The 12,037-nt window shown below is 35.6% G+C and overlaps 1 protein-coding gene and 1 long non-coding RNA gene across 7 annotated transcripts in view; one reads left to right on the forward strand and one right to left on the reverse strand.

Annotated features, from left to right (window-relative positions):
• LOC135200900 (uncharacterized) overlaps positions 1–12,037 on the reverse strand; it is a 486,387-nt gene that overhangs the window by 269,399 nt on the left and 204,951 nt on the right. The window lies entirely within an intron of this gene.
• The window catches only part of LOC135200898 (glutamate-gated chloride channel-like), a 292,745-nt gene that overhangs the window by 212,274 nt on the left and 68,434 nt on the right, over positions 1–12,037 (forward strand). For 5 of the 6 annotated variants that reach the window (XM_064229646.1, XM_064229650.1, XM_064229645.1 and 2 more), the window contains exon 4: positions 3,451–3,480. The exons of the other annotated variant lie outside the window; for it this stretch is intronic. In XM_064229646.1, the coding sequence (XP_064085716.1) occupies positions 3,451–3,480 (30 nt within the window). The remainder of the gene's footprint in view (positions 1–3,450; positions 3,481–12,037) is intronic. 6 annotated transcript variants of the gene reach the window in all.

Genomic DNA, 12,037 nt, shown 5'->3' on the forward strand with positions numbered 1-12,037 from the left:
AGCACCCAAGTCATAAGGAGTAGTTCATCCAATAAGTCATTCGGATTCATTTAAACCTGCTTATCCGTTCTTGAGATCTTTTTTTATGCAAGTAAACACGCACGTGTGTGTGTAACATAATAATTCCTTTCAGATATTTATATACACATCCATACATACATACATACATACACATCCACCCACACAAACACACACACACATATATATAACATAATATATCTTATATACACACCCACCCACACAAACACACACATACATATATATACATATATATATATTATATAACACACATACATACATATATTTATAGTATCAAACGTTCTAGAGCTCTATCATGTAAGATACATAAGTCAATATTATTACACATATGTTACGCTGAATGCTGTCATAAGAGCATATACCTATAAGGCATTTAACATACCAGAACTTAAATAAAGCCAAAATACAAAAGATAAAAACCAATTACTACCTTTTGAAGTAAAACTTAAACCTTCTTTGCGCGCAGGATGTCGTAAACCTGTATAAAACGCGATAATGTGTGTATATATCTATATATAATATTTATATATATATATATAAATATATCTATATATATATATATATATATATATATAGCACTCTCACAGTCCAATTTTCACGCCTGTAAAATTAACACGGAAGACTTCCTTAATAAAACTTTTTTTCTTTAGTTATCTTTTGTCCGTATCTACGAATCGGAGGTGAAAAGACAATACGAAAAACAGAAGAAAAAAAAAGTACAGCGCCTGCGCAGACGACGTAATGAGAGGGGAGCTTTAATATTACATTTTCTCGTCGTACTTATAGCAAGATCAAATTTGATTAACCTTAAAAAATAAAAAATGCAGTACTTTAACTGTCGAGAAAGAAAGAAAAAAAAAAAGAAAAAACAGAAATTGAAGAATAAATATATTAAGGTATCCATATAGATTTGTTTGTTTGTTTGTTTGTACGGTGTTTTTACGTTGCATGGAACCAGTGGTTATTCAGCAACGGGACCAACGGCTTTACGTGACTTCCGGACCACGTCGAGAGTGAACTTCTATCACTAGGAATACACAAATCTTGACCCCTCAATGGAATGCCCGAAAATAGAACTCGCGGCAACCGAGGTGGCAGTCCAATACCAAACCGACCACGCCACTGAGGCGCTGGTATCCATGTAGAGTTTCGGAACGTCGTGCTCCTTATTCAGAGTGGAGACACTAAAACTCGACTAGAAGCATGACGCTCCAAAACTGTACATGATTGGCTTTCTGAAATATATTTGTTCTTCAATTTGTGGATTTTCGTCTCAAGCAAAGTTCCGACACTGATCTGCTGTCATCATCAAATGTACGTAAAATCATTGATTTCTCAAACAGACGGATGTATAATATAATTAATATTCGAAGTCAGTCATTTTCTTTGAACAGACCTCGTTGTCATGAACAAAAAAAATTTTAATGAGTAAAATCCATTAACTCATGCTTGAGAAATTATTTAAAGCCTTGAAGGCTTAAGATAATGAAAAATGAAGAGAATGAATTGCGATTCATGGTAATTCATTGAATAAGGAAAACGGATTCATAAGAATGAATTTGAGTATTCCATACAGCGTTAAATACTAAAACTGGTTCCGTATGATCTCATATATAAACAACGAGAAATCCTTTTTTTAGTGCGTATATTAATTAAAATTAGATTTATTTATTTATTTGTTTCTTTAAGAAATGGAATGAAGATTCCCCATAGCCGTCAGTCGTGAATTTGATCCGTGAAACGAACATCAAGTTATTTTAAGGCGTGATATCTCAAAAAAATAAAATAAAATTTTAAAAATCCTGAAATGGACCGTTAGCATATTTCTGAGGCATAAACTCCGAAAAGAGAATCATTTTAATTTACATCTGTTTAAAATTGGCGAACAGTCCCCCTCTCAAACACTTTATTCGGGCGTCACGAATACGAAAATTAACCTTAAAGAAAAAAAAAATCTTTTCCAGTGGAGGAAAAGATGAATGTGTAAACCTTTTAAACGAAAGAAACTTCTCCATAAAACCCCAGCATTTTCACACAGCGTATGTAAACAGGAAACGATCTGTCATGTGAAGCATTCATTAGACCATAATCATACAGATAAACTCACCGGATGTTTGTGTAATTCTGTCTTCAAAGAAATTAATCTCCTCTGCCACCTTCATGTCAGTCTCCACATTCTTTCTCCTGAGATTTTAATCAATATTTTATGTTGTGTATGTAAAAAAAAAACCTTTTTGCCTTTATTTTTCAGAACTCTCACAGACCTTGCCCTCAGAGAGAGAAGAAAGAAACCTCCCCCCCCAAAAAAAAAAAAAATTAATAATTTATCTCCACAGCAACAACAACAACAACAACAACAACAGCAATAAATATCAGCTCTCACACACACTTCCTCCTGCATTTTTGGCTTCTCTCTGTCTGCCACCCACCTATGAAACCAGCAGGGACACTTGGTCAACTTTCAGCAACACTTTAACCCCCTCAAAAAAAAACTACTACTTTCAACACATGTGATTCTACTGGCTACACACTTTCCTCACATGGCTTATTATATACTCTATTGCCTAAAGCACTGCATTCACATATACTACTCCAGTGCCGCTTTGTGTTTGCAAAGCATTGGACTGCATTGCAACATCTGAACAACCTTTAAAAGAAAAAAGAAAAAAATATAATTTCTATAAATGCGTGATGAGGACGGAAAGGTAGCTATTTTGCAAAGACTAAGAAGGTTTTATGCTCTAAGTTGCTCAAATCTTTTTTTTGTATCTAGAGTAATATTCAGCCCCTCGTTGTGAAGATTTAACGAATAAATTAAACTAAACCTTTGCATATATAGAATAAGTATCATATTATCTTGTTATTTAATCTCATAGAAAATAAAATGAACTATCTTGTTACCTAATCTCAAAGAAAATAAAATAACGATAAATAAAAACCACTTGATTAACTGATACAGATGGAGTTTCTATGTCCCACGTAGGCTCCAATATACAATTAATTCACTAGGTCATAAATATATGTAAATTTCAACAATGCTAAGACCCCCACTGACCAATATTTAATACGCAAAGTGTACAAGACCTTCCTCACAAGAATACATGAATTCTGACCAATCGGAAAACCGAAATCAAAGAACAAATGTAAAAACTAAACTGATAAAAAAAACAAGCTACTTTTCCGTCCGCACATCACTCAAAAAGTTTTCACGGCACCTTCAAATGAGCTTCTATAACATGTAATATATTCACCCAGCCTCTTCGCCTCTTTCTGTCACCCTGTCACTTATTTGTCTCGCTCTGTCTCACGCTTTTTTTCCTCTCTTTTCTCTCTATCTCTCTCTCTCTCTCTCACCACGCCATTAACACCACAAACCTGGCATCAAAGTAACCAGTGTTTCCCTCCCCACAGCGGCGTGACGCTAGGGAAGAATAGAAGGAGGTAAGACTTATTGCTTGCCCATATCTTTAATCCTTGCTTTGTCTTCATCATCGTTAATGGAGATTCCCTTAGACGGGGATCTTTGGTCAACGATTCCAAAAAAAAAGAAAAAAAAGAGAGAAAACCTAACAGATTGAGACTTTTCCTGGGCCTTGTGTAAATAAGAATATCGAAGACCCCTCGTTAATGAAGGATAATTAGGATGGAAAGATTGTAATGAGAGAGAGATGATCAAATCCTGAAGGAGGAGGAGGAGGAGGAGGAGGAGGAGGAGGAGGAGGAGGAAAGTTCTCCCGTCAGTCTATTTCCATCCTTCATGTCCAAAAAAAAAAAATTTAAATAAATAAAAAAACATAATTGGCGACATTTTTTTATTTAATAAAAATTATATAATTAAAAAATAAGAGGGAGTCAATTCTCACGACGAGAGAGAGAAATGTTTTCTCTGAGGAGGCCAAAGTTTCAATCTGTGCCCTTTTAGAACTCACCCCTTGCTGTTCCTTCCTGCCTGAATGCCTCTAGCTGATGCATCTCAAGTGAATAATTATATATATACATATTTCACTGTTCAGTCTTAGTCTCGAATAGAATGGTTTAGTGTTTGTTTTTTTTCTTTAAATATGAATTTGATTTCCAATAGGCACGACTTCCTCTTCCACTTCTTCTTCTTCTAAGTTTTTTTTTTCTTCTTATGCAAAATGGGAGGAATGGGCGCCATAAATGTTCCACCACCTGCAGATATGCCTGGTTTGCTTACGCGCCAACTCGGCATCATCCCACGAGGTGGAATTTTATACGTCTCTCTCTCTCTCTCTCTCTCTCTCTCTCTCTCTCTCTCTCTCTCTCTCCTGGATATGAACCTTAATCATTTCTTTTATCCATTCTCGATTATTTTTGGCTGCTTTTATTAATCAAACATGTTTAATCGTTTGTTGTTTTTCCATGTCATTTTTCTCCTCTCTCTCTCTCTCTCTCTCTCTCTCTCTCTCTCTCTCTCTCTCTCTCTCTCTCTTAACACTTATTTATTTCTTTTTCTATTTCATTAAAGATGCGAAAAAAACGAAATTTCACTTAGGGCTCCCTTGCTCCCCTTTTGCTAGGGCTATAGGTACTAGGGCTTTCAAATTTAGTTTGATGAAACCATGCGGAACAAACACTGCAATTATGTCTGCGTTTCCTGTTATATATATATCTATATATATATATATATATATATTTATATATATATAGATATATATATATTATATGTATTATTATATGTATGTTATATATATATGTATGTATGTATATATATACTATATATATATATATTATATATATATATATATATATATATGTATATATATAAAGTACACTCAGATATATTGCAGTCGTTAGTTAGCTTGTGATTCCATAGGATTTGTATATATATATATATTATATATATATATATATATATATTATATATATATATATATATATATATATATAATATATTATATATATATCATACACACACATTTATACAAATTCGTGGCAATCCTTGTCTCTAATTAGACGTCAGTAACCTTCAATTTAATAACTCTCATCTTCCCTTAAATTTAACATAAACCAACAATTAAATAAAGCAATATGTTCCCCTTGATATAATAAACAAAAAAGATTAAGAAACTCGTCTCCGCCCCGTGAAAATTACTAAAAGCCGAAGGAAATAAATTCTTACATTAAAACGATCGAATTGGTAGACTTTTTTTTTCCAATAAGATGGATGCTTTTGGAACCGACAGGAGACAATTTGAAGTTTGAGAATCGAAGATGAGAAAGACCACTGTCTCCCTCTCGTGCAAATTCATATAAAAAAAATTATGTATTGGTTCCCATTAGATTTTAAAAGTATGGATATGGTCCGCTAGAAGCACTCATTCAAATATGTAATTTCTTAATGACCAGCATGTGCAAAGAGATTGATTCAATGGCCTTTATTACATGACTGCAATATACTACAGTAGCTGTGAGCTTAGCTTAGCAGCATATGAGGTCGACAATATTAGTTTATATGATAGCATACATAGTGTAATGGTTCTCATTTTCTTTTTATATTTCCACCTGGAGTCTTTGGGTGTTTTAATTTTATTTCATTCAAGGGCACGTGCTCCTGTGTTTTATGTTAGGTATTTAATTCCTAAAAAGAGTTAGTGTAAGGTGATTCATTTTGTAAAAACAAAACAAGTGTTTGATGCTGGAAATTGCTTGAATGAAGCAGCAAGCACTGACAATAGCTTCGCGTCGAGGTCAGTGATCTGCTAAAGTGCTTGTGTTGCGCGAATCATTTCTTGCAATAAAAAAGGCAAGCAAAAGTAGGCAAATTGGCTTCTTATTCTCGAATTAACCAGCTTGTTTGCAGGAGAGATAGTGATTGGCAGGTGAATTAGAGTTTTGAAACAAGGTAAGTACAAAACAATATTCCTCGATTCCATCAGTAGGACTTTTTGGACACACGCACACACACACAACAACAACAAGAGACATCCTTAGAAAACTGCAGAAGTTAGAGAGAACTCTTTTCGAAAGATTCCTGACCCTCACACCTCAGTGTTTACACATTTATTAGATCTAAAAAAAATAAAAGGAGTCTGGAACTTCCCAGTATATCAGTGTGATGTGTTTTCCTAGAGTTACAACTTCATAGAATTTAGTGATGATCATTTAATGTACTGTTACCTCTGCACTAATACTTATTGTTTACAGGTGGTTTACTGGTTACCAAAGTGTCCATTTAGCAATATCCTTGCATGATTATATATATATACATATATTTATATATTATCATTGTTTATTTATTCACCAGGAAAGTTGGATGATGCCTTAATCAGGATGTTTCTTTGAGTATTTCAAAAATTGTGCCTAAGCTAAGGATGACATCTTTATTTATTTATCATTATTATTATTATTGTCATTATTATTATTATTATTATTATTTTGCATTTGCATGGGATTTATAGAAGTACAGTTTTTGATAATATATTCATAAATATTAGTAGTATGAACACTTACGATAATAATGTGCTTTTCAGATTTTAATTGATGCTGAGAATTACTATACATTACTTTGCTGTTCTCTTAAAATAATTACATAAATTATGCACAATACTGGAAAATAATTGCACAAAATAATGGTCCCACCATAAGGAAAAAATGTTGGCAAAGGGAGTATGAATACCATTTCAATGAATGCAAAAAAAAAAACATAACTTTGCTTGTGAAAATCGAAAAATAATTGTGAAAATCTATATTTCCTGTAAATAAACACTGGGTTCGCGAAATAGTTTAAGTCTTCACTATGTCTTCTGAGGATAACTATCTGACAAAAGCATTCGAAGGCCAAAAACCACACAAAATAGCCCTCCTCCCCCCCAAAAAAACATTCCTGTTGGTGCCAAAATCGAATCAGTTGTTGCCAGTCATGGGTCCAACCTTTGGTCAAATATTCATAAAAATCCATCCATAACTTTTAGTGAAATCTTGGTAACTAATAGACAAACAAGAAGGCAAAACCAAACAGCCAAGCTCTGTGTCGGTGATGCCACTAATGGCGATGAATTTGTGGAAACTCGTGCATCATTAATGTCTCCAGAAGTCAAATCAGGCACAGCCCAGAAAATGGAACGGAAAACATTCTAGACTCTTTGTCACAAGAGAAAGTTTCCCACCTTTAAATACTAGACACCCTCGCACGACCTCTTAAAAGAAGCTGCGAAGGAGAAACTTTGAAAATATTGAACGTCATGGCAGCTATGACACCTATTCCCTTAACTAGACTTTCAAGAAACCTCACTGTTGACAACATGGGTACAGAGGCACCACACACACCACCGAGAAAATGAAAGACATAGGCTTCTTTATCAGCCCTTGGGTAACTCTCTAGGCACCGAGGAAAACGCCAAGTGAATAGAAAACAAAGGAAACTATTTTGAAGTTAAAAGCATGGATGGATCTGACCATTAGAAAATGACGTTGAGTAAGTAACAGACAATAACAAGGAAATTTTTATGAAGTTCCACATAAACCAAGATATAACTGAATTCGATGTGAATTTGTATTCAACTCTCATATGCAAAAAAGATTTACTTGTAGAGATAAGGTAATGACAAGGATGGGGTGACAAGTAGAATGGAAAGGAAGAAGTGGCAAATTCACTGAAAGAGGATATGAATGGAGGTACAGTGAAAGGGGTTGCAGCTAGGGGCCAAAGGGACGCTGCAAAGAACCTTTAGTCATGTCTACGGTGCCCCCTGTGAGGGGCAGTGACGGCACTACTCGCCTACAGGGTAAACGGCAAGGCACATTTAAAAATATTCCTAAAATATCAAAGACATGAACATCAAAATGCTCTCCTTCCAATATCCATTACGAAATAAGTCGATCGACTGATATAAAACGCATTTCCCTAACACACATCACACACATTCAAAATGAGATACAAATTTCTCACGCACAGAAACCGGCTGGCTAACTTCACCAGGTATTCAAACTCATCAAATCCATCAGACGAGAGAGAAAAATTCCGATGAATAGTGATCACGGGTAATTAATCAGGCAAAATCCAAGTACAAGGTAACCGAACGGAAAATTCGCCGGAAGGGAAATTGATTTATAAAAAAACGGGATATAAACTAAATGAAACGGAAATTCAAGTGAAATTGAATTAAAGGGGAAAATAATTAATTTTGGAAACGATTCGAAGGAAACGGTCAATAGCGGTGAGTCGGGTGTTAAATTGGTCTAAAAACAGACTAAACCGGGAACATGAATGAAGGCAAATTAAACGGGAAACAAAAGCAGAATTAAAGTTATTGACACAAAAGCCAATTGATTTATGATCACAGGCGAGAGAATATAACTTTCCTAGATCAGAGAGAGAATAGATTCCTTGCGTAATTACGTCTCAGGACGAGATTCACGAGACGAAAATAAATCAAATGAATGACTCAAAGGTCGACTCCTGTTTCCTTCCGATTATGTCGGATTCTGAATTAAGAGGAACAACGAATTTCCGATTTACGAGACATTCAAAACACGAACGCGAGATAACACAGGCAGGGAGACGCGATACCACAGTGGCACTGTAAGAGCGGATGCCATTTAATCAGTGCCATTTTATCATCTTTCAAAATGAGCAAAAATTATTGAAACAAAACCAAATAATCGTGGCTTCATAAAGCAAGCGTCTGTGGCGCTAAATGTCGGATAAACATAAACAAATGACTGTACACATCATACAGATAATGACCGCGAAGAAATATTAGTCCTAGATAAAGACCCCCGAACTTTGTTGGGGGTCACTATCTATACTCTGTTTTTTTCTATCTGTCCATCCGCCTGTGGTGGTCGCGCATGGTAACACTGAGTCCTGGGCTTTAAATAGTTACGCTATGCCTAAGTTTTAGGTAAATAACAGGATATCTGGGTGTACATTTGCAATCAGAGGCAACACAGAAGGAAAGTGTCGGGGAGAAGTCTATTGGTGAATAACTGTTTGCTGTCATAAGGGATAAAAATTATGATGGTAGGTATCCTGATATTACAGGAAAAATGTTTCATTCGGAGTAAAGAAGTAAAAAAACTATTCTTATTACATAGAATAAGGATAGGCTAGGAATTATTGATGGTTTGTTTATACAAGATGGCTGAGATGTCAAAAATTCAAACTGGGTATACATCATACATACATAATGTAAATAAATATATAAATATGTATAATGATACATAATATATATATATATATATATATATATATATCATACATATCTATGCGTGGGTCTCTTAGTAGGAGGCACTGGCCTCATTAACTTGAAGTGTCTCAAGTCTAAGCCTCAGGTACAAAGCGACAATCCCACCATACCTTGGCTGTTTACGAAGGGAATAAATTAAAGGGAAGAGTAAAGAAACACTCAAGCATAAGAAATGAGAGAAAACTTTTATGATTCTTTAAGGGTGAATTATTTACTGGAATTTAAATGTAGAGGGGAAAAATCTGTAAGATTTATTGGACGCGTGTCTGTGGCAATCAGGAACACTTGTTTAGTTTTGAATAACTTGTTCCATTTCATTTGTAGAGGGAAATATGTTCCCTCATTGACTTCCCCAACCCAAGTGAATGGAATGATGAATGAAACTCCTCAAAGTGGCCAATGCAGATGTCTATGAAAAGATAAATACTATACCCTACATTGTGTAGAAACCAGAACACTAGTAAAAAGGATTGTAACAGCAGAAAGAAACAAAAAAAAACGGAAGAGAACTTCAGTAGCAGTTGATATGAAAGTCTTGAACTAACATGACCATAAAGTGTATATTCTTAATCAAGGAATCAAGCTGTAACGACATGTCTTTATATTACAGCGTAAACCGAGTTAACCTTCGAAAAGCACACAAGAGTAAGGCTTATCGTCATAATAAATCTAAATAGTAATATCTATGCTGGCTAAGATGTCGTGGGTGGGGGAAAAAATCACTACTGATGGAACTAAGACTTACTTACGTGACTGTAAATGCCCCATAATGAAAGGTGTTACTTGTCGTGTGAAACTGAGCCCTCATCATAAATCTTATCGGGCGACGAAAAATATAACCGTGAGACTGAAAAGCATATACATTAAGTGGTGCTCTCCCTGTCATGGGGAGGAAGAAATCGTGTAGAAAAAGTAGGATTTAGAGACAGCTAGCCCCGAGAATAATCCGGAATCAAACTGTTCTGGCCAGGGTAAAGGTCCAGTGAGTGGTTCTTTAGTAACAATGTCCAAATCGAAGGTCACCGTGTGGTTAGCCTACTAACTGTAATAATAAACCCAGCACCTTTACCATGTTCAGTTTTTTTTTCTTTTTTTATTACAGTATACCCTGATAACACCTTTCCAAAGAAAACGTGAGATAGGAGTAACATCATAAATATGGAAAATATAATGGAAAGCAACCCTGGACCCTTGGCTTTTCAGGAGAGAAAAAAAAAACGATTCATGATGGCCACCTTCTTACTTCTTACTTTTTGACCCTTGAGAACCTGGAAGAACCAAACATCTCCTTTTACCAGGTGTCAAAATTAAATGAGCCCCCAATGAAAGGAAAATATAATGAAGAGAAGACAAGAAGTGATACATCTAGCATATGTAAACGAGAAGCAGTAGAGAATACCCTACATTGATCAGTGTAGAATGAGCTAAGGAAATGGAAAGAACATGAAAACTAAGCCAGAACTAGCCAGTCTAAAGGAGTCCTATTACACTGCTGAGGTAATATCAACGCACCGGTAATCTCATAGCCATCTACCTGCACTTCCTTCGAGCCTGGGCTATAAAAAGGCAACAATTAATTTTCTACATACTGAGGTTCCTCACGCAACATTTTCAAAAGAGGGTCATGAAAGGGTGTTTGTTGGGAAACACTTGAAACTGCAATGAAGATTCTCATAAATACATACTATAGACTCCGCTAACTATAGTTTCACATATTCCGAGAGCACAGCAAGAGAGAAGCAACCTTATACCAGGATGTCTCCTTTCATATCCCTTCAGCAAATCTGCTTTGATTTTCATCTGCTGAACAAACGGGAGAGCGTTCAGTTAAGCTGTAAAGCTCGCTGTTACAACGAAGAGAATCGGGGGACATGGACGCCTATGTATAATCGGATTTCAAAAGTTCTCCTGTGCCTAAAGTGCTCTCCTACAGTGAAAACGAGATTTTATTTGCCGAGGAATCAGTATATAATAAAAGACGAATACTTTAGTCTGTAAAATATTTTATATCGTTTGCCGGATATTTGTCGAAATATTTTTCAGGGATTGTTTGTCTCCCTCTGCTGTCAATCTCAAGAATACCCAAGCTAAATTCTGTTTCCCTTATTCTTTAACCTTTCATTTCCATAGCAAATTCTTATTTTCTTCCTTCCTGCCTGAGCTAAATATACACCACTTGAAAAGGGAAGCATCCACTAGGCCTATTGCATCTCTGGATAAGAGGCCTGAGAGATGAACGCCTTTCTAATGCAACTGAAACTATATATTACCGTATCTGTCATTCATCCCTCCCCACGCCTTATGAATTCTGGAAGGCCTGTCTGTCTGTCTTTGACAGATAGTGAAATATGACTTACGTAGTACACTGGGGAAATTTAGGAGCGGTTTCTTTCTCGCTTTGAACAAGGCTTCAAGTATTCTTAATAAATGATGATAAATGTTCTTAGACTGAACGAAGTTGGCTCTTTGGAAGAGACATTTGAAAGGTCCGTACTGAGATGATAAATATACAAAGACGTACGTAATGCAGGATATAGCCCAGAGAGAGAGAGAGAGCGAGAGTGAGTTGAGAGAGAGAGAGAGAGAGAGAGAGAGAGAGATACAACTGATTAACGAAGTAAAAACAAATTCGTACTCACGTTATAAAAATATGATCAATAAGAGAGAGAAGAGGAGGGGAGAGAGAGACGAGAGATGAGAGAAGGAGAGGGAGGAGAGAGAGAAGGAGAGAGAGAGAGAGGCATTCATACAGCAGATTAACGAAGAAAAACCAGGTTCCACATTCA

Source organism: Macrobrachium nipponense, chromosome 27 (assembly GCF_015104395.2).
Source record: "Macrobrachium nipponense isolate FS-2020 chromosome 27, ASM1510439v2, whole genome shotgun sequence".
Classification (NCBI taxonomy): domain Eukaryota; kingdom Metazoa; phylum Arthropoda; class Malacostraca; order Decapoda; family Palaemonidae; genus Macrobrachium; species Macrobrachium nipponense.